The sequence below is a fragment of the Paramacrobiotus metropolitanus genome, unplaced genomic scaffold (genome assembly GCF_019649055.1).
Source record: "Paramacrobiotus metropolitanus isolate TYO unplaced genomic scaffold, Prichtersi_v1.0 Parri_scaffold0000024, whole genome shotgun sequence".
NCBI classification, from domain to species: domain Eukaryota; kingdom Metazoa; phylum Tardigrada; class Eutardigrada; order Parachela; family Macrobiotidae; genus Paramacrobiotus; species Paramacrobiotus metropolitanus.
Window position 1 is genome coordinate 1264395 of NW_026570244.1, and position 22396 is coordinate 1286790.

A 22396-nucleotide genomic window follows, 5' to 3' on the forward strand; every position below is an offset into this window, starting at 1 on the left:
TGATGCCGCAAAGCATGGAATCGCTCGTAGGCGCTGGGCTACGCCCCCAAGAGTGCAGAAATGCGCTGATTGGTCAGCGTAGACAAAGTATACGCTGAGTGAGCAGCGCAATATAGCGGCACAAATGGCGTTGCCATGTGCGGGCGGGCGACAGAGAAAGCCACAAGAGGTGTCTACTGCCTCGAGTGAGCGGTCTCTGACATGCCTCTGGGCGGGAGTGGGAGCTCCTGCGAGCACCTTCCGACTCTACCCTTGGCCAACCCGGTAGGATGCCAGGATCCGATACCCGGTAGGGCCGGATGCCACTTTGTCTCTAAACCCGGTAGGGTTGCTGCCTCCAGACCCGCGGTGCAGTGCACCGAACGGCCGAAATCCGGAGTGCACTCTGGTTGCTGGGGGTTCCAGTGTTGTGGAAGGCTTGCTTTGGTCGAACAAGTACAAAAATAAAGTTTATAAGGCTCATTGGTTAAAAATTGAAATAGAAAAATCACAATTCCAGTGAGAATTAAAGTAAAGATCATAGTTACAGATCCCAAAGCCAATTCTTTTGAGTTAGTGGCTAAATAAAAACATCAATTTTTTGGTTAATAAAGTCTAGAAAAACCAGGTTTGGTTAAAAAATTAGACGAAAAATGGCTTATTCCGACTAGGGCTACCACAGGGCCGCTTTTGTCCACACGGGTCCTAGTCAACGGTCCGCTTTATCCGATAGGATTGGTCTGGTCCTGTGAATCCGGGGCGACGGTTCCCAGAGATGTCCACAGGGGTCCAGTGAAGTGATTCCAGCGGTGCGGTATAAGGAAGGCACGGTTGCATGCGCAAGGACAAGTTGTCCCCTTCCTGGTTCGATATGGTAGACCAAGCCCGGTTGGGCGGTCCATGCAGGGCCAGAGTGATGCCTCTGGACAGGAAAGGAGCTCCTGTGACCAAAATAGTATGCTTGGACCAATTCCGTTTGGATGGCCCATGTGGGTCTCTAACTTGGACCGGTTTTGGCCTTGCATGCCAGTTTGGTCATGCGCCTAGGTCCAAAAATCTTCTAAGTCCAGGAGGGCCATAATGGGAAAATTTTCCAAGTCCCTGGACTGAGGTGGTGTGATGGACCAAACCCGTTGGGGCGGTCCAAACTCGGTCTCCGACATGCTCTGGGCCGGGATACGAGGTTCCATTGTGATGTGGCTCGCCTCCGGCTGGTGTGGGACGTGGGGGTCCTGTATAACAGGTTTTGGCTCACCGATGTGGACTTAGTCGTTTTTTGATGAGCCTCGTCGTTGGACGGGCCAAAAAACTTAGTCGATTTTTCGACGGTCCAAGGTTGATGGCGGGCCAAAAGGACTTAGTCGTTTTTCGACGGTCCAAGGTTGATGGCGGGCCAAAATTGCAGACTCGTTGAGTCTGGTCCGTCTCATTGGCCGTGGGCCATGAGTTAGCTACCATGTCCGATGAGTCAGATAGGTTTCCGTGAGAACGTGGCCATAACAAAATTAAGTGGTTTCTGACGAAAACATCAGGTTGGCCTGGCCAAACTCCAAAAAATTAAGTTGTGGGCGCCGGTAGACGTTTTCCACAAAGGAGTCGGCCTGCTGACTAGAAGCATCCTCATTTGGCCTCGGGGCAATGCATCTTTTGGATGGGCCTCTGGGCGGTCCGTGGTGAGGATGTTAAACATGGCATACAAAATGGGTGTACCACAACTTCTATGTGGCTCCCTTACTCACTTGTCCCAGTTGCCTGGTGTGGCAACTAAACTCGTGAGCCGCATATGGTCCGTTGGACACACAGCGGGTCTGGTCCAACTTCTATGGGCCAGGACTTGGCCGTGGCTTGTCGCAACTTCTATGCGGGCCAGGCGGATCCATGGCTTGTCGCAACTTCTATGCGGGCCAGGATTGATCCACGGCTTGTCGCAACTTCTATGCGGGCCGTCGCCGCCTCCTTGGCGCTGGATCTTTTCCGTGCCGGGGAACTTAGCTCGCGCCAAGTTCGGTCCGGTGGACTCCTTCGGATGGTCTGGGATGGCCGAGCCAAATTCATGGTCCCAGCCGCTAAGCCAGAGCCTATCCGGGGAATCCGGTTAAGATCCAGGGATTAAGGTCCGGTGAGGTAGACGGTACATGGCCGTAAGCTACGTTTGTTGGGCGAGGGTAACAACCGTTGGATTGTACCCATCATGGTGTTCAAGTCCGGTTCAGCCGATGTCGGTATCTTTTTAGGGCCGACATGCAGGAATGGCCGTTGGCCTAATTCTGCCCTCCTTGTCCGGCTTGGTCGCCGTCGCCCAGCCCTGGGTTGAGTGGGTCAACGACGCTTTCCTCTATGTCCGCCAATTCCTGCTCAGTCAGGTTATCCTGTGGTTGGCTGGAGACGCTAGTCGGCTGAACTTCTTGGCCAGGGTGCTCGGCCTGAGTCTGGACGTGTGCGGAGGATCCTATTGAGGATCGCTGAGTGCGAAACTTCGTTGGAAGTTTCCGCTGCCGTTCGGTTAACGAACGCTCCCGCTCCGTCGTCGAAGTCCGTTGGAGGTCGATAGCGATAATCATTGGCGCGTCTCCTGAAAATGTCCAGAGCGCTTTGGATTTTGACTCCCGCTTCGATTTCATGGATTTGGTTTCCAAGGAGGGCCACTTGGGTCAGTAATCGAGGAATGATCTTCCCTGCCGATAGGCAACTTCGAGTTCCCAGTGGCACCGTAGGTGTCCCATTCTGGCGGCAAAGATGCGTATCATCATGCCGTTGTACGAGTAAGCGTACATTCCTGGGGCATCCTTGTGATCGGCCGGCTTGCATGGGATTTGAGGGCTGGTCAGATCCCGAGTTGCGGGATCGACGTTCCCGGTCCCGTTCCTCCTTCCGTTCTCGAGCCCATTGGCTGAGTGGAGGGATCTGAGTTCCGGTGCTGCTCCAGCCAGGTTGTCGGGCGCCACTGCGTTGCATGTAGAGATCGTAGATCTCTATCTGCTCGTGGTCCCTCAGTAGGGGAAACAGGTGGCTTCCATCGCGGCTGGTCATGTGGCAATACGCGTCGAAATTGCCTCTCACCACTTCTAAGTAGAAGCAGTAGGCTCTGTCACTCTCGTCGCGGAAACCCGGCCGCAGGTGGTGTGCGCAGGGGAACAATTCCCGTGGGGAATTGTCCCGGCGGTTTAAGTGGTCTCCGCTGTTGCGTCTGCAGTCCGAACATCGCGGCTCATACTTCTGCTGTGGTGTAAGTCCCATTCTCTGTGGTAACAGAAATGAAACTTGCAGAATAAGGTTAAGTCCACTTTAATGGCAGGTCCCTATGATAATTACGCCCTATATCTTACGTCCCTATGATTTTACATGTTATTTGTTAACTAAGCTTTTCCTGCCCGGTGAATTATATCGGGATCACCCCCTAGACCCTATGCGAATTCTACGCCTAGATCACTGATGGTAAGTACGCCGCTTCTTCTTGGACTTGGTTGAGGCCAAGGTGGCGGGTTCGGAGGGACGAGGGCCATAGCGATCCGGCGGGTTGTTCTTCATCGAGTACCGCTGCTGGGCTTCTGGCTCGTCGACGGTCTGCTTGAGCCAACCTTCGCGCAGCATCTTTTTAACGACATATCGCACGTCCTCGCTGAGATAGTACAACCCGTTAGGGCGACTAGGGGGATATTCGTTTCCGTCACTTAGCTGAAGATCGTACGTCGAGAGTTGTACGTCATATCGTCCAAGGAGTTGGTTGGCCATTTCGCCTCTTATCAGGCCCAAGGGATGTTGCGTGGTGGTCAGTACCGCCAAGATGGCATTCCGCCATTCCCAGTAGCCTTGAGGCGCATCGTCACGTCTTTCCGGTGGGAACGTGTAGAACATCTGCATGTTGGGCAGATGGGCCTGAAGGATGGCTCCTTCTTCATAGGCCATTCGGATATATTTCATCACCTTGAACTTGGTGACTGGTGGGCCATTCCATTTCTGGATAAGCTGAAAGGCCAAGCCTCCTGTAGCAAGGGTTGTACCCGTTTGGGACAACGCCTTTAAGGCTGCCTTGATATATGCCCACGTCTCGTCCGTATTGGAGATCTTTGGCTTCTTTGATGGGTCTCCGCCGGGCCATTTCCTCGCCACGTTAGTCCTTGGTGGCGGCATAATCAATGCGCGGTTTGGCCGGGCATGGGTCAGGCAAAGTCCACTGGATCTCACCATCGTTTGACTCTGGTGAGGTGGAGTCTCGCACTCTTTCCCGTTGGGGCGGTGCACCGCTTCCACTTGGCTCAGCGTCTTCTACGCTGGCCGGACTTTGTCGACTGGCGCGTTCTGCGCCGCTCTGGTCCTGACTGGCGCCTTCTGCGCCGCCCTGGTCCTCCATGTCCTGGTCGCCATCAGGTGGCTGATTTTCATCACCAGGTGGGATTTCCATGTCATGGTCCGGTGGGACGTCCATGGTCAATTTACCAGGGCTCTGGTCATCGTCAGCATCCGAGTCGGACTTTTGGGATTCCAAGGTTTGGTCCTGGTCCGGCTCTTCTTCTTGTTCCTCCTCCGAGTCCTCCGGTTCGGAATCCTCGGAGTCTGATACATCGTGGCCCAATGGCGGTGGTTTTTGCTCATTCCTCTTTGTGACCGTAGCCTTTCGACTTTTAGTTGATGTGGCTGATGGGGCCGGTGAAGAGGGTCTAGACTGGCCAGCTGCGTTGGGCAGTGACACGGTGTCCCTTGGCACGGGTCGGATTCCGGCCGCGCGCATTTCTTCTTCAGCTTCTTGCCGTGCAGCCTTCTCTCTCCTTGTGACCGATGGTCGAGGGGGCTTTTCAACCGGCAAGTTCTTTGGACCGGGCAGTTTCGTCTCTTGGGAGATTAGGTAAGCCTCCTTGGCTCTGCCGGTCAGCTTATCCTTCGACGGTCCAACTGCTTTTTTTCGGTCCGGATCCCATCTTGTATCTATGTCGTGTGACACGTACAGAGACCGTTAGGTCTTCTGTGGGATAAATCCCGGAATGGTGAAGCGAATTGGTTCCGCCCTATGTGCGTTGGTCGTTTCCAGGGTTCCTTCCCTGACCAGCGCAATTAGTTCGTCGGCCAATCTGGTGATAAGTTTGTCCAGGTTCTCCTCTCCATAGTAGTAGAGAGCGTTGAGTGTCCTGGCGATATCGGTCAAATTGGACCCTCTTGGGTTATGCAGGTAAGCGATGGTCCTGCGTATCTGGTGGAAAGGATAGTCCCGGGTACGGGAAAGTCCTGCTGGCCGGTGGGCCACGTGTAGCTCCATCATGCTGGTCCAATCACGGTGTGTGCGGACCAGGAGTCCCATATCCAGGATACGAGATACCATCCGCCGCATAAAGGGTGCCGTTACTACACGGTCCGCTGGCGGTAGGCCTTCGTATTCTTCCCTGTATTTCATGCGGGATCGGAGGACGCAGACGAGGCATTGGTACATGTCCCGTCCCGTTGCGCGCCTCATAGCCCTGGCGGCTGCCACGGTTAATCGCATATAGTGATCCGCTGGGACCTCTGTGTGTGTGGCCTCCGGTCCAGGATCTGGTAGCTCGGCCTCAGCGTCCCAAGGCTAGGGAAGCATCACTTCGTCTGAGGGCGGTTCTGTCCCGAAGCGTGATTCATACTCCCCGTCTCGCCGTGAGCGATTTAATGCGGGCTCTGCTGGTTTGTCTGGACTGTCCGATAGGACTTGGACGTCTTCATCGCTGACAGCCGTTTCTCAAGCTGGGCGATTTTGGCCTCTTGACTTTTCTTGTCTTTGGCCGCTTGCTTCTTCTGGCGGTTCCTTTCGGCCTCTGGGTTCTGAGTTGGGCGGGGTGTGGCCGCTTGACTTCCACTCGGTTGAGGGGAATTTAGACGAGTGGCCAATTTGGCCCTCGGTTGGGGAGAAGTTGGACGAGATGCCGGTTTGGCCCTCTCTGGGTTTTTAGCTTTTATCGGCTGCTTATTCCGTTGGGAATTAGCTGAGTGAATCACACCCATGCCGAGTGCCAAATTATCTAATGTCCCGGTTATAGGGAATGTTACTGGACGGCCAAAAGGTATGTCGTCGACGCTGGCAGGCATGTTCGTCAGTATTATCGGAGCAGCGGCCGTTGGCCCTGTTCCGGACTGGCTTTGGCCTGTCGAGTCTTGTGCCGACGAAGTGGCCTTCGGTGGCTCCTCCTGTTGGACTGGTTCTGGCTGTTGCACTATGGCCACAGGTCCAGACGGAGAAGTATCCATTGGCTCTGAAGCCGCTGGTGCCTGCGTCTTTGGCGGTACCACGGTTGGTGGGGCGTTTGACGACAGGGTTTCAGCCATTCGCAAGTCTTCCCCCGGTGGAGGGAAGACATTCTGGTTACGACGGCGCCGGTAATCATCTATCATCCGTAGGACCAAGGACCGAAGCATTTCGGTAATCAGGTCGTATTCCTCCCTACGATTCTGCTTTTTGGCCTCCTGTCTCTTTGCGAGCAGGAATGGATATTGCCGTCGTTCATTATGGTCGGCGTGGATGAGTAAGTGTCTCTGCTCGATAGGAGAGAGAACACTCATTGGCATCAAGGCCGCGTCGGCTTCCACTTCTTGGTCCGAGACGACCGGAGTTATTTGCACCATCATTCTGGCCGATTCTGCGGCCACTGGTGCAGGAGTTCTAACCGTGACCGTTACTGGTTCAAGTGATGAACCTGCAGACACCGTAGGTGCTGCGATTCGTTCCACAGTAATGGTAATGGTTGGCTGTTGAGGAGGTGTGGTGTCCATCCTCTCTTTGGTCGGGCACTTGCCTGGCCGGCTCGGTGTGAACCTGGCAGGCGCCGGTTCGATGGCCGGCATGCTGGGCATTCACGCCGGAGTTGATGTGGCGCGTCCAGGAGAAGTCTTTTTTGATGGAGATCGATTTCGGCGTGGCGATTCCTTCGTTGAAGGTGGCCGGACCTGGCTGGTCTCATATAGCGCCCTTTGGACGTTTTCGTGCAAGTCCTCTTCGTTCTCCGACTCCTCACTGGACGGGACGCCCCAGAAGGCCGCTGGCAGCTGAGGACGTTCGTCCTCGCTTCCTGCTTCTTCCGGTGGAAGTTCGTCTTCCACTGGCTGGCCTGGTCGTGGGCGCGGTTCAACTGTCCATGCCCTTGGGTTAATGTGTGGGCCCCGTATGTAGATGGCATGCTCTATAATTTCGCTAGGCAACTTCCGTTGGCGAAGGGCCTGGCTCTTGCTCCGCATGGCCATCAATTTTCTGATGAGGATTGTCCGTTCTTGGACCATCAATTGACAACCTCGGTTGATGCGGTCAATCTCGCGGTCCGTTAGTGTAGGATCGTTAGCGCGTAGTCGCTGGCGCATATCCTCCTCAGTCAGATTTAAGCGTAGATCAACTTCTATGATCTCGCTTACAGCCCGGTTGTGCGGGTCATCCCATGGATCTGTTTGGGTCAATCGGATGCGATGCCTCGTTGGAGGTTCGTCCCGCAATGGCTGGGTTGTTCCTGACGGAATTGCAGGTGCTTCCGGTGGTGAAAGCACATGTCCCTTGCCAGGAAAATTCTTCAGCGGTGACTTCTTCTTCTTGGCCGGTAGACCACGAAGTGTCAAAGTCGGCGGTTCTGTCGCCTTAGGCTTAAGTATGGACCGACCGGGCCTGGAAGGGCCAGGGATGTCTAAGTCCCTTGCTGGGCCACTCCACGCTGGTGGGGTAGGCCTGGTTGGTTGGTTCAGCTCCAAGCTCGGTCCTCTCCAAGGTAGGAGTGACCGTTGTGAAGGAGGCTCTTCTGCTTCTGGAGGAGTCCTCTTCTTCTTTTTAAACCTGGGCGACTGTGGACCGCTTGTTGTGGCAGGAGTGGCTGGTTCTGGCCGTCCTCCTGTCGATTTCCTGGGCGTTGGCCGGACAACAAGGGTTCCGCTAGATGTGTCGCCTTCAGTTGGCTTCGGCGTGGGCTGTGATGACACCGTTGGCGCATCAACAGCCATTGGACTTGTCGGTTCACCAGCCGGTTGGACTGGTGTTGACTCCAATTCGGCTGGCTTTTCCGGCGAAAGCTCGAAAGTTTTATTGAGCAGACTCACGTCCATTTCGACGTCCTGCGGTGGAACTTCTATGCTGCTGTCCGCTGTAGCGGGTCCAGCAGTGTCCACAGGTTGCCTTGACGTTGGACCAGGCACCGTTAGGGCCTGGACCGACTCAGCTGGAATTGGCTGTCCAACTGATGTTGGGGCGGCCGGTTCGTATGTCAGGGCCAAGGTGCTGGCGCGGACACAGGTGATGGTCGCCATTCGTTTACTGGATCGAAGTCACTGGACCTTTCAGTAATCTTCGATAGTGTCGTGAATTACTAGTTTATTGGCGAGCTCGCTATCGCATACTGACTCAGCATATCGAACTGCATCAGCTGACAATACATAAACATAACAGTCGTTGCTACGTGCTACATCTCCCCCAGTGGGTTGCCCACTCATAAAACCATCAACAAAATAAAAAAGAAATATTACATTTCATTTATCAACAGTTTTGGGGCTTTTCCGGCGTTCGTTCTTCCAGTTCTGCGTAATTCCTCCGGTGGCTGTGCAGGCTTCGCAGCTTTCGGTGGTTTCACCTTACCGGATGGTAGAACTGTCGGCTGTACCTTTGGCGGCGCGACTGGTGCCGCCAGCGTCAGTTCCTGTGTGATGGGCGGAAAAGTTGGCTTCACTTCCGGCTGTACCATCACCTCGGGCTGTGGTTTAACCTCCGATTGCGGCTGCGTTGGTGACGTCGGCGTGCGCGCTCTGGCAGGCGAGACCGTCTTCTCCATTACTTTCGTCGGAGGAAATGTTACCGATGTCTCCACGGCCGTTTGACCATTCCCGGTATCTGCTTCCGTGTGTTCCGGCGTCTCCAACCAAAATCGAGGGCGTATTTCGTTTGCATGTCGCCTCCACAGCAGATCGCTCACTTGCACCTCCCAAATCAGCCGGCTTTCGCGCTTAATCAGCTTGCCACTGATCCAGTCCACTGCACGGCTTGGGCGATAGTCTCGCACCAGGACCAAATCACCCAACCGGAAGTCTTTCTTCCTTGTGTGCTGGTCGAAGTTTCGGCGGTGGCGCTCCCTGTTTTCTCTGCCGTGGTCAGCAGCACAGGGACTAGCAGATCCAGCGTTGACCGCATCTTCCGGCCCAAAAACAACTCAGCTGGCGTCTTCCCAGTCGTTGCGTGAGGCGCGTTACGGTAGCGCCAGAGGAACTCTCTCAGCGCAACCGGCAGGCGCTTCTGGTCGGCCATGAGCTTGGAGACGCCGTCCTTCACCGTCTGGACGTAGCGTTCCGCTTGGCCATTCGATTGGGGATGGCCCGGTGGCGTCCGAAAATGCCTAATGCCGTATTGCTGGCAGAATTCGCTGAACTGCTCGGACGTGAACTGTGTGCCGTTGTCTGACACTATCTCAGTACATGGCCCGTAGTGGCTGAACATGTCCAGCAAAGCCTCAATCACTGCGTCCGTGGTTGCATGTCGCATCGAGACCACTTCCGGCCACTTGGACATGCCGTCGACCACGACGAACAACATCGTGCCATGGAACGGTCCGGCGAAGTCAACATGGAGTCGTCTCCATGGTCCGACGGGCACTGGCCACTGTGACAGCGGGACCTTCGCCGTTTCTCCAGCACGTTCAGTGCATATACGGCACGCTTTGGACACCCGCTCCACGTCCCGGTCCATGGACGGCCACCAACAGTACCCGCGGGCTTCACCCTTCATCTTTGCCGCTCCAAGGTGGCTTTCATGCAGGTACGACAGTATCTGCGCTTGCAGCTTCTTCGGAATCACCGTCCGGGTGCCCCAGCACAGACACCCGTTCACTGTCACCAGTTCACTTTCTAGCCGCTTATACGGTCGCAGCCCTTCTCTCACGACGCTCGGCCATCCAGTCTGGACGTAATCCAGAACGATGCTGAGCTCCGCATCGGCGCAAGTCTCCTTTGCCACAGTTTCTACCGACACTGGTAACCGTCCCGCGTTCTCCGTGTGCACAGCATTGACTATGCTGTCCATTCCCAGGTTACCCAACTCGGTCAGCTCCGTGGAATGCAGTGGTAATCTGCTTAACCCGTCCGCCTGGCCGAACTCTTCTGTTCGCCTATACTCGATGGCAAAACTGTACGCCATCAGCATCAACGCCCAGCGCTGAAGGCGGTTCGCGGTCACCACCGGTATCCCTTTTCGGCCTCCAAACACGCTCAGCAGCGGCTTGTGGTCCGTCAGCAGGGTGAATTCCCTCCCAGCAATATACTGGTGGAATTTCTTGCACCCGAAGACCAGGGCGAGAGCTTCCTTCTCAATCTGCCCATATCTGGTCTCGGCGGCGTTAAGGCTCCGGGATGCGTGCGCAATCGGTCTTTCCGTACCGTCGGGGAACCGATGACACAGCACCGCTCCAATGCCGTACTGCGATGCGTCGGCTGCTACAATCAGCGGCATCGCCGGGTCGTAATGCACCAAGAACGTGGCTCGGGCAATCTCCTGCTTCAACTCCGCAAACTGCTCTTCGCATTGTTTTGACCACGCCCAGGTCACGTCAGCTTTCAGGAGGTTGTGGAAAACATGGCACTTCGCTGACAGATTCTTTACGAATTTGGCATAATGGTTGACCATGCCGAGGAATGCGCGCAGTTCACTTACGTTCTTCAGCGGACCCATATCCAGCAACGCCTTCACACGATTTCTCGAGATGTGGCGGCCACGACTGTCCACGATGAAGCCCAAATACTCCACAGACAGCTGCATGAAATGACACTTGCTGCGCTTCAGCGTCAGTCCGTGTTCTGTCAACCGCGCCATGGCCTTTTTCGTGGTTTCGCAGGTGCCTTCATCCGTGGCGCCGGTGACGATGATATCGTCCAGGTATATGGCCACGCCTTCGCAGCCATGGAGAATCTGCTCCATGATTTGCTGGAATATGCTGGGCCCACTGGCGACGCCGAACGGCAGTCGGTTATACCGAAACATGCTATGCTGTAATATTAGTCACGTTGCGCAAACGCACTTCTGGTGGCAATTGCTGGTTGCTCGTAGCTTTTAACGCCTTTTATCCTGTCTGTGCTCTATCTACGATAAACAGAGGACAGGCAGGATTAGGGGCAATAAAAGCTACGAGCTACAAGCAACTGCCACCAGAAGTGCGTTTGCGCAACGTGACTATTAGCCTGTATACTCGTAGCAAAGATTCAACGACGATCTACAATCTACAATACAATATGGAATCGTAGAAAGATAGATACAGAGTATTACAAGAAAAGTAAGATATTATTGTCAAGGAAAAGATCTATATTACAACGGAAACCCCCGTACGATCTGATCAGAACAAACCAACAAATTAATCGAAAAACTGTGCGAAGTGCCACATGCCTGTTGATAAATATGGCCACCACGGCCTATCGTGCCCTTTCTCCGCCGGAAGACACCCACGCCATGGTGGTCTAAACAACATCGTTTGCAGAGCACTGGTGTCCGCCGGTATTCCTGCCAAGATGGAGCCTCGCGGAACATCCCACACGTCAGAACGTCGCCCTGATGGATGCACCACGTTCGCTTGGAAACGCGGCTTGTGTTTAGCATGGGATGTGACCTGTGTGGACACGGTAGCCAAATCCCACCTAAAATCCACGTCGGTGACCGCGGGATCTGCTGCCGAACAAGCGGAAAGTAGGAAACGCCAACTGTATTCGTATCTCGAAGGGCGGTACGACTTTGCGGCATTAGCCTTTGAAACGCATGGTCCATGGGGGAAATCGTCAATCAGTAAAGTAAAAGAAATTGGTAAACGGCTCGCAGATCATACCGGCGAACCCCGATCTCACGAGTTTTTTTGTCAACGCCTATCTCTGGAGATCCAACGGGGCAACGCCGCTTCCGTACTCGGAACCATGGAAGGGCTAGCTGCGCTAAATGAATTGTTTTTGGTGTGATAACGACCGTTTTTGACTCTCGAATGTACTCATGCTTTGTGAAATAAAAATTTATCGCGATGGAGATGTGGTACAACACGTTTATTAAATAACTCCGACAGATCGAAAAACACCTAACGCCATTCGATTCTGCATGTCTCGAAACTGTGTCACATGCATTTTGTTTTGGTACTTAATTATCCGCTCCGGCTCTCGTGCACAGACGCCGGTGCCGTGTGGCGAGGAACGGCAGGAGAAAATATGATACTCGGCAAATAACTTTATTACTGTACCAAAACTGAAATGCTAATACTAAACGGAAATATCGTACATAACAGTCTTATGATCATGATCTTATGATCTTATATACTCGCGAATACGGGGCGGGACAGATATGCTGGAGCAAACATAGAGGCGTATCATACAAGTACCAGAGAGTGACGATTCCCTTCACAAGTACGTGAAAATTTTTGCGCTATTGTTACAAGTTTTATAGATGTGTTATTAATTCTTCATTACTTATTAATTTTTGTGATTTTGACTGCGTTGCGCCAGCCATGGCCCATGGGGCATGGACCGATCCAGCTGTCAAGCAACAACGTAACCTGAAGCACGCGTGCGGTGACATATGGCACCGCTGCAAACTATGTATAACGGAGTAAGTACTTAATACCATTAATACTACTACTCATAGTTACTGTGCTGTTCTGCCTTTAAATATAATTTTGCGTTAACAAGCCGTCACAAGCTTTACATGTAATATATCTCATACTTAATATCTGTATACCGAATAATTCATAATATTATGTTAGGTAGGAAGTAGAATGAATGCTGCTTTGTTCCTTTGTTTAATTATAAGGGGCAAATTGGTTGCCAGTTGCCAACGACGTGGTAAAATTATCGTAGATTTGCGATGGAGTTGCTATCATAATTTGCTGTTCAAACAGCTATAATAAGCAGTACAGTATACACTCTCTTATAAAAGGTGTGTTGCTTTGGTGTATGTGGATCAGCATGGAAGTTGGCAGAAATCTGTCTCCGTTTCGACGGCTGTTGCGTTGCGCTGATGGATTCAGCTATCAGAATACGGTTGCTCTGTGGAACCAGGCCGGTGCTTGGTGGCTGGGATATTTACAGGTTAGGCCATAAGTAAGCATTTACACAAGCGCAAATGTGTCCGCAGTCGTAGAACCTGCAAGTCTGAATAACTACTTGGTGCAGAAGAACTTATTAACATTTATATCGGCAAACATACTTGCTTGGAGAAGTCCTAGCGGTTACTCGTACGTATACATATCGTAATAGTTTTCATGAAACAATAAATTGTTAGATCTTCTAGGCGACAGTGTTTGGTGTAAGGTAGTCTATATATTTTATCCAATGTTAACACGAAACTACTACCTGGAACAACTTTTGTGCGTGGCGCGAAGGCCACGAACGTAACTGCGAAAACTGCTGGAAATTTCAAGAAGTGTGCTGCTTCAGATTGTAGACTTATAGTAAATTACTTATCGTTAATTCAAACGAAGATGCAGGTACCAAATTCAAAGATAATTAATTAACATAAATTCCATAATTGATAGAAGTTTGTGTTCAAAGCCGACGCATATTTTACATATAAATATTTTCCTGTGAAATTCGAAGAAAATTCTGTGGAACAGTGTAAACTGTTACATGCAGCAACTTTACATTCATAAAGTTGCTGTTGCTGTCTGTTAGTACATGTCAAGCCCAATAAACCCGTAATTATGTATGTAGACCGAAAGCTGTTTTTTAAAAAGCAACGATTTTACCATACACTTATCCGGTAAGTATTGTACCTAGTGATCGCGAAGCCTTCAGGTAATAACCACTTTTGGTACAGCATTTAAATTTTCACCCATTTTAGTACGCCATCTCTCGGCAACCGGATGCTGCGCGCGCAAATTGTTTTTTGTACCATGCATACAAATCATTTAGCTTTAGAATGACATAAAGTGATATTACAAAAAGTGATTCTGAGTGCGCGAAAGCGAAAGTTTGAGTGTATGTATCCCATTTCTGCCGAGCCATTTCCTTATCTTCTTGAAACTGCTGCAAAAGACACATGACCATAAAGTCGAAAGTGAACCAATATCGGATTTACAGCATTTTTTTCCGATTTTAAAATGAATTTTAAGAAATTTTTAAAAAATCATTTAAAATTCATTATGGGAAAGTGCTATGAACCTGAAATTGGTTCATTTTCGACTTTATGGCCATGTGTCTTTTGCAGCAAAGTTTCAAGAAGATCGGGTAATTACCAGACTTTTGGTACACGACAATGCATTTAACTTTTCACCCATTTTAGAACGCCATATCTCGGCAACCGGATGTTGCGCGCGCAAACGGTTTTCAGAACAATGTATACAAATCATTTAGCTTTTGAATTACTTAAAGTATTATCAAAAAGTGATTTGGAGTGCGCGAAAGCTTGAGTTTTAGTGTATGTATCCCATTTTTGACGCTATGTACCGGGCCATTGTCCTCAAGATAGCAAAGCCATGTGTCAAGTACAAACTGTGCAATCAATGATGCAGCAACAAAAATGAGTCAGTTACTGTAGTTATTAATTAGATGGTCAGTGGCCCATTCTGGAATTTATTGTCCGAAAAATAAAGGCAGTCTCCGAAATAACGGCACCTCCCGAAATAAGCGCACCTGCTGCATGATATTCGAATATTAGCCGCCCAGTGCGCCGGTGTGCGTACGAGTTTACTTACTGTAATTTTGCGTCGATTTCGCGAAATCGACAACTAATCACCAGGAATTCCTGGATCCTGCAGTATCTTACAGTATACGCTAATTTACACTTTTACAGCGCACGCTTTTACCATGATGTATTAAAATAATAAAATCGACCTAAAGAATGCCCCTGCCACAGAGATGTAACATAATATGCACTCGCCAGGTAATAAGCTTTTGTGGTGCGCAAGAATGAACTGTATAATTAAATGTGCGACTGGTGCAGCATAATGGGCAACGTAAATTTCGCATGCAAGACTACGGCAAAAGCTACCCGATACAGGAGTATGCTAAACGTAATAAACCTAAAACCTTGAATATTGTGTGCAAATAATAAGCTTGTTCTCATAAGTCATAACCTAAAAATTTAATGCAACAGAGCCTCTAGAGTAGAGTATGTTGTACATGGTTAGTACACTGGTTACGTACTGCCAGTAGTCAGTACCTCGCGATTATGAATGTTGTAATCGCTATTTAAGCCAATCTAGCTTCATTCGCGCTCGACTTGCAGCTTTATGTGTAGTAGAGTATGTCATGCAGTATCATCGTGTTTAATATATTTCGCAGGATATTACGGCCGACGGGAATTCTGCGTACGTGGAATTCGACTCCACGAAGACCAGTGCGCGCTGGATTCCGACGTGCTTCATTTGGCATTTGCCGTTTGTCTTTGACAACCGGTTGCTGGTAGGGTGGAAGAATATGCCGGTGTGGGTTGCGTTACGCGATGAAGTGGACGGGCCGCTGCGGTTTCGCCCGGCAACTCTGCTGGGCTACGCTGGTCGTAAGGAAACGGGAATTCCTACTTAGATAATTTTGTAGTAAAGACCCTTAGCATTTTGATTAAGCAAATCAGGCACTTTTAAGTTTTATGGGCGATGATTATTATCTATTATCGTACCAGTGACCACTGACACTCGCGCTTCCGGTCTACTGAAAGGCCGGCACCGTGTGCTAATCGCAGACGGGCCACGAATCGACGTCCCGTTAATTGTAAGTTGTTTTCAGTGTGCCGCGTGTATTGCGTAAGGACGGAGATTCGTGGCGTGAACGGCCGCTGCCCAGTTGCAAGCGTTGAAGTGGTGGACCGCTGTCAGATTGTCGCAAAGCTCCCGTCCGGCGAAATGCCTAATGTGCCTATCCAGGATGGAAGAAACGTGTTGACCTACACAAAGTACATTATCAATTTTCCCGGAGCAGAGTCCGTTCTTCAAGAGGCGCCCGATGTGTACCGCATCATCACTCATTTTCATAAAGGCTATTACGAGCTTCATCAGGATGTTGACCGATTGTCGGACGGCTGTCGATTTCACCTTAAATTGGGCTCGAAGGCGTGTACCTTTGTGGTCATCGCTCAGACCAAGGACATACCCCTTCGGCAGCAAATAGCAGAGTCTCTGCAGCGCGTACTGCAACGACACTTGAGCGGTCGGGCTGATTTACCGCCTTTGAGTTACCGGAACAGCATCGCCGCTGAATTAGCGTGGGGAACTGGAGATGCTGCAGGTGCGCCGTGTGACGCTAATGTTGTACGGTACTTGTAGCACCAGCCTAGAACATGTGTTATATTATACACAATTACATATTTACTGTATTGTCAGCGAGTAGTGTATGTACAATACGTATACAGTATCTTCAACACTGTCGGCAGAAATTCACATTAACGTGGCGGAGTGTTCGCTAATGTTATCGCTTTAATTCAGCTTCTAAAAATAGCCCTAAAAAAGCTTAATTCGTAACCGACGATTATTATTTTACAGAAACCAGCAACTCTTGTCCAGAAGCCTGTATTTGGCATCTTCCGCATTTGATTCTAAGCGAAATATTCGCTTACATGGACCTGCAATACGTACTGCAGCTTAAGCGGTCAGTCTCATTTGCGAACTCTTACCTACCTGTTGACCGGCGGTGTTGTATGACTTGCGAAAGTTACAGAAATGTTCTAACTTTTGCGCAGTCCAGCATTCGGAAGTACTTTTTACTGGAATATGTTCGCTTAGTGTTGTGGCTGCAGAAGCCTGAAAGGAGCGAGAGGTACTTACACATTGCACAGAGGACGGAGGTAGACAGGAAATGCGCGTTTGTGGCCGACCCGAAAACCACCTTCTGCTGGCGACACACGCGCAGTCCCATCCTCTTCGCTCTTGGAATCGACGCTCATGCAGATACCCAGCTGCGTGAGCGCGGGCCGGTGGCTCAACAGAAAAGCAGAATTTCAGTCTCTAGTTAGCGCCCTTAGATACGGAACTCCTGATTTGTTCGCACTTCACAGTGTAATGGCAGTTATGGAACATAGAACCTCTTTACAGTTCGCCAAATTCAAAACTTTGCGAATATCCGTGCTCTGTGTACCACTCTCCATTTATTCTAATGTGAAATTGATTTCTCCATATGTACAAGGCGAGCTTCGCTCAACTAATATATGATCAAATGAAGAATTTGTTCCAATTAACATGGGAAGGGACTGTGCACAAAACACTCACAGCATTACCACGCATAATCTCCAAACTTAAACGTTGAAACAAAAAACAGGTAGAGCGGCTCTCGCCCGTCCTTATATCCATTGTGCTATGAACACTTACCGTATATTCGATTGTGTAGCAGGTCAGTTGTTTGCTTAGGGTTTGCTCCTTGTGGCATGCAGTAATAACCGATCCACGGACCCGCAACGAACACATCGTAATCAGTGTCCACGACTGCATTTTCACGGAATGCGTCGACAGCAACAACTGCTACAGAGTGGCCTTCTTGCTGCATCATACCGTCCGCTCAACAACCAAGAGCCTCACCATCGTTGGCCCTGGAACTCCCGACCACACATTCTTTCTACAGCCTTGGCTAGACGCGGCGGATATTCGACTACCCATGGTGGTTATAAAAGACGCCAACTTTCAGTGGACTAACCGGAGATACGATGAATGTTCCGCCCTGAAGCACAGCATCATGCACCGTATACGCCCCTTTAAAGACCACTGCCACACGCTGCTCCTGCACAACTTCACCGTATCCACGCTCTTTTGCCGGAACTTGAATGATCTGCTGCATATGGATTACGAGGATTTAGTGCCGCTACCGGACTGTGAACGGCGATGGATGGTACCGAGATCGGATGTCCTGCGAAGGGCGCACGGAAACCTGCTGTCCATGGATACTGCGCAGATCACACTGCACCGGCTCATTCTGCCCTGCCGCAACGGCTGGGATGAGGTCATGAGCCGGCTCATGTGCGCCATCGACGCCCAGTTCCCTAGGTCGGCGGTGAGTGCCGATGTTTACGCGAAAGTGCAGACGGTCCACGCGCGGTGGGTGGAGAACCTCAGCTACCCGGACCAATGGCAGCGCATTCGCCAGCTGCTGAACGTGTAAGTGCATATAGTATGTCTACAGTACAAGTATGCTGAGTATGCTGTATATTATTATTATTATTACATCAGGAGCAGACAACCCGCTAAACGGGGCTTAAACGGCTGGTCGGCAAAAAGCTAAACAAATGAGAATTGCTAAGACAGATCAACAGTCCGGAGAGCAAATTTGAAAAATCCCACACCATCAACACTGAGTACCTGCATGTTAACTTTTTGTATGCGGTCAGTGATATTCTTTAGCCGCATAGCCAGCGTCCCTTCTCCGATCTTTTTCTTCGCACGGGCAGCAATTCTCGTCGGGTTCTGCAGGTTGAACCGCGCTCCGAACTCCGTGAAATCGATCATTTCGACCATATACCTCGGCGGACGGTATGCTTCGTGGTTACAGATCTTATTCAGCCAGACCGCTTCAGACTGGTTCCAACGGTCGTACACCGGCAGGATGCGTAGTTTCTGATACAGCTCGGGTGTAACCCGCTCCTTGTAATCAGAAATCGCCCGCAGTGCTTTCCGCTGTGCCCTGTCCAACTTGCCGCGTAAAGCCGAAGATGCCGGCGACCAAGTATCTGACCCGTAGTCAAGATGCGGTTGCACACAGGCATTGTAAAGGCTCCTACGCTGAGGCAGATCATTCGCGCGGTTGATCATTGCGATGCCGTAGTTGACTTTCCGCAGTACGTGGTCATAATGCGCGCTCCACTTTAGGTTGCGGTCAATGTGAACTCCCAGATACTTTACTGACTGTCCCGCTTCCATTAGGCGACCATTAATCATTACAGCAGGCGAGTGCTGGCTGTTCTTGGCTTCCGAGCAGATGTACATTAACTTGCACTTCTTCTCGTTGGTGCACAAGGTGTTGTCTGCCAGCCATGCCGTTACATTGTTAACTTGAACGGTCAGTTTCGCTGCTGCTTCTGTTTTGGTGGCACCGCATCCAAACAGCACGGTGTCGTCGACAAAACATTCTGCGTCGCTTCCGTTCGTCATGTCGTTTGTCTAGACCGTGAACAGTACGGGCGCCATCATTGTTCCTTGTGGCACCCCCGACCGCACTAGTAGCCAGTCAGAAACACGCGCGGTCGTTTTCACTCTCTGCTTGCGACTGGTTAAGTAGCCATGAAACCACTTCAGTACGTTTCCTTCGATACCAACCATTCGTAGTTTTTCAATTAGTCTGGCATGGGAAACTGAGTCAAACGCTTTTTTCAGGTCGAGAAAACATACAGCAGTGACTTGCCCCTTATCCATCGCCTTTCGCAACCTCTCTGAAACTTTAAGGAGCAGTGTTTCGCAGGAGTGGCCTTCCCTAAATCCAGACTGCTTGTCGGAGAGGATGTTATTTCTGTTCAGGGCGGCCACCAGCTGATTCTGCACCAATTTCTCAAATGCTTTGGAGAGATTACAAACAAGAGAAACAGGGCGATAGTCATCCGGCTGTTGGACATTGGCTTGTTTCGGTATTGCGACAACATCTGCATTTTTGAATATGGCCGGATATACTCCGGACTTCAACGAGGCAATGATCATGCATATTAGCGGTTTCGTCAAGTGCATGCTGATATAATAATATATGTACTGTATCATGCCGTAAACAATCCAATAAAAAGAATCTGTGTACTGTATGTATTATTGTTACCGGTATTCAGTATGACCAATTCCACATAGCATTGGCGGTGAAAACTGCTAGTGACAGTTGCTGTTCTGTCCATTGCAGATTCAGTGGATTCCAGTCCGACGGGACGCTGCTCCACTGGGACGCGCTGGACTTACGCAAACTGGAGGTGCGCGCACTGAGCCCGATGGTCCTGTTGGCCATCAGCGAGGTGTTTCTTGTGTGACGCCGAAGAGTACCTGTTATGTTGTTTTCTACTGCTCTAAATAGAAACCTCGATATAATTAATACTGTTAGGAACAACGGTAAGGGATTGCCTGGATCGGCACTGCAACCGCATTGCAACCCCGGTCGGGCGTGCGCTCCAGTACTTTTGGCAGCGGCGGTTGAACTGGGGAATGCGGTATAAATACCAGTATGGCGACACTGTAGCTTTATAGCTTAGAGCCTTTGTTTCACATGAACACTAGAAATGAATGTGCGAATTCGTCATCACATGCAGTTGCACAGAAAATTAAGTATTTACTGTAAAAAAGAAAACTTTCAAACACGCAGCGCAAATAAATAAGGCAATGGCAACAAGCAGCTGCCTACTGCAGTCAGTATACTGCTATGTACCGCACTCCCGGGGTGGGTATACCGTATACGTATACCGGTATACGTACCGGCGTTCCCCTCTTCCTTATACTGTCACACAAGGATTTAATGATTGATTTATAATATTGTGAGACCCAGGTAGTTATGCTGTAGATAGCAGTTGCGTGCATATGGTACACTGACTGCAGGTTCACTGTCGATAGAAAAAAGAGACACATGCACAGATTGAAACTAACTGGATGATAGTGGCGGGATAGGAAAGTCTCCACTAGGATAAAGAGCGGCTGCTTAAATAAATCGGGCCGGCAAGCGCAGGAGGAAACTAGCTGGGCACGTCATAGTCAAGCGCGGCGTGATAGCTGGCGTTGCCTGCGTCCTTCCAGAGGAAAACGAGTCCCAGTCCTCTGATGGTGGCCAGGAGGAAGGCGCCGGGACACAGCTCCACCACGATGTGCCGCGAGGTATCAGCATCGCCGCCGTTTCCCTAAATATTGTCGAGGGCATCCTGGAGCATGTGGACATGATTGACCCGCGCCGATTGAGAAGGGGCAGAACGCCGGCAGTGCCGGCAATTTATCTCGCTGCTGTGCGTTATTCCGCTGGCTGTCTAGCTCAAATTAATCCAGCGGGGAACGCACTCTTGACCACCCGAACGGCCGGTCCGCTGTAACGCACGGAGCCGCAGCTGGTCGTGTGCCGCTGGCTGATTCTCCGCGATTACGTCCTGCAGGATGCCTTCCGCCCGTTCGGTCACGGAGGAAGCCCTCCGCGAGGCGCACGTCTACACGTTTCGGGGTGTGGCGCGCCGCCCGCTGAACAAGTCGCAATTTGAGCAACAGCAGAGCAGAATCGAAGGGGACCGGGTCGTTTTGTGCCGCGCAACAAAACCGTCGCAGAGGTCTCCCCTTCGCCGTGTACCGGCACGCAATACGAAAAAACGCAGTGCGCCGGAAGGACAAAGAATAACTTGCGAAAAAGCAATCTTCCTTACTTGCTATTGAGAAACAGGAACTCGTGCCCGGCCTTATCTGTGAAGGCTTTTCCCGCGTGAAAATACGAAGTGATTTAATGATATAGAGTTAGTCGTTCCGTTGAACATAATGCAATTCATTAAGCAAAAAAACTACCACTCAAAAGAAGGCTTTAACTAAATATCTGAGGCAGGCGCTCCATTTCCAGTAAATACAGTAAAGTATATCAAAAATAATTTATCGAGGTACGTAATTACCCACTGGCCACTATGACAAGTGAATGGGCAACATACACTTAAGTGGGCCACCTTCAGTTATTTCTTTTCCAAACCGTTTTTTGTCTTGCCAGATTCATGAGATCATGCTCTTTTTAGTGTAGTGTACTTGAAAGTTTTAAAAAATATTGAACCGTTTTTAGTTATTTGAGTTGTACAGAAACAGTGACGAAACAAATTAAGCCACGCCACCGAAGCCAACAGCGGTGCACTTTCCTACCCTAGAGTAGTAATGAGTCACATATATACGATCGCCTCACTGATACAACAAAAACTAATTGACGATAATTAAAAGAAAATTAATCAAACGTGTTCCTTGTAGTCGCTGTGGTCAGTGTGGTGACGATGGTTACACTGCAGTACCGACTCCCGCAATCCTCCCGGGCATCTGGCGCTGCACAACGAGATTGACTAGCCGGATGTGGAGTGGTCGGTGCCGGCGATATTGCAGCACAGGCAGTGACAATCGCCGCTCTGGACAGCCTATTCGGGCCAGCCACGGGAAGACTGCTTACAGATTTTTCTTGTCGCTCGTATCTGTATCGTAGGTTCGCAGTACACCCCATTTAGCGATTAACATTTCGTGCCTGTAATTTGTAAACAGCAAGCAGAAGCAACATTTTCGTCGGCATTTTACTGGAAAAATCTCCTCTACGCTTCATCTCGTAATATCTCACAAAGGCAGACATGAAAAACAGCTAAAATCATGATGAGAAAACGGCGTAATAGGGAAACGATGAATGTGTCGTATCGCAGACTGAAGTTAATTGAAATAACGGCTAATATCAGCAATTCAATACACGTTATAAGGCCAACACATCACGGCACCACAGCACTGATCAAACGCGACACCACAATACAGCCGTACTAACGAAGTATTTTCCCTATCGACCGAGCAGTGTGCAACGCTAGCGTAACGCAGTCGCTAGCGTAATATCGGGTGAA

The 22396-nt window shown here is 50.4% G+C and overlaps 3 protein-coding genes across 8 annotated transcripts in view; 2 read left to right on the forward strand and 1 right to left on the reverse strand.

Annotated features, from left to right (window-relative positions):
• LOC129587270 (uncharacterized) overlaps window positions 1-22396 on the forward strand; it is a 43014-nt gene that overhangs the window by 7348 nt on the left and 13270 nt on the right. The window lies entirely within an intron of this gene.
• Window positions 4091-4708, reverse strand: LOC129587259 (nucleolar transcription factor 1-like). The gene has a single exon (XM_055480898.1). The coding sequence runs from the start codon at window positions 4706-4708 to the stop codon at window positions 4091-4093; it is 618 nt and encodes a 205-aa protein (XP_055336873.1).
• LOC129587268 (uncharacterized) lies at window positions 12411-22161 on the forward strand. Of its 6 annotated transcripts, none has more exons than XR_008690305.1 (8): window positions 12411-12526; window positions 12882-13005; window positions 15199-15415; window positions 15640-16137; window positions 16392-16497; window positions 17253-17993; window positions 19206-19453; window positions 19711-19786. XR_008690305.1 is itself a non-coding variant. In XM_055480919.1 (8 exons), the coding sequence occupies exons 1-8, from the start codon at window positions 12426-12428 to the stop codon at window positions 21792-21794; spliced, it is 1875 nt and encodes a 624-aa protein (XP_055336894.1). In that variant the 5' UTR covers window positions 12411-12425; the 3' UTR covers window positions 21795-22161. The 6 variants fall into 6 exon arrangements, 2 of the variants coding, with proteins under 2 accessions (XP_055336894.1, XP_055336893.1); XM_055480919.1 differs by lacking the exon at window positions 19206-19453 and adding an exon at window positions 21774-22161 and having other exon boundaries at window positions 19711-19777; XR_008690306.1 differs by lacking the exon at window positions 12411-12526 and adding an exon at window positions 12568-12680 and having other exon boundaries at window positions 12854-13005; window positions 19711-19784.

Coding starts and splice junctions, on each gene's coding strand:
- LOC129587259 (XM_055480898.1), bottom strand. CDS start 4,708: ATGCGCGCGGCCGGAATCCGACCCGTGCCAAGGGACACCGTGTCACTG.
- LOC129587268 (XM_055480918.1), top strand. CDS start 12,426: ATGGCCCATGGGGCATGGACCGATCCAGCTGTCAAGCAACAACGTAAC. Junction 12,527..12,881: donor TGCAAACTATGTATAACGGA/GTAAGTACTTAA, acceptor TATGTGGATCAG/CATGGAAGTTGGCAGAAATC. Junction 16,138..16,391: donor GGGAACTGGAGATGCTGCAG/GTGCGCCGTGTG, acceptor ATTATTTTACAG/AAACCAGCAACTCTTGTCCA.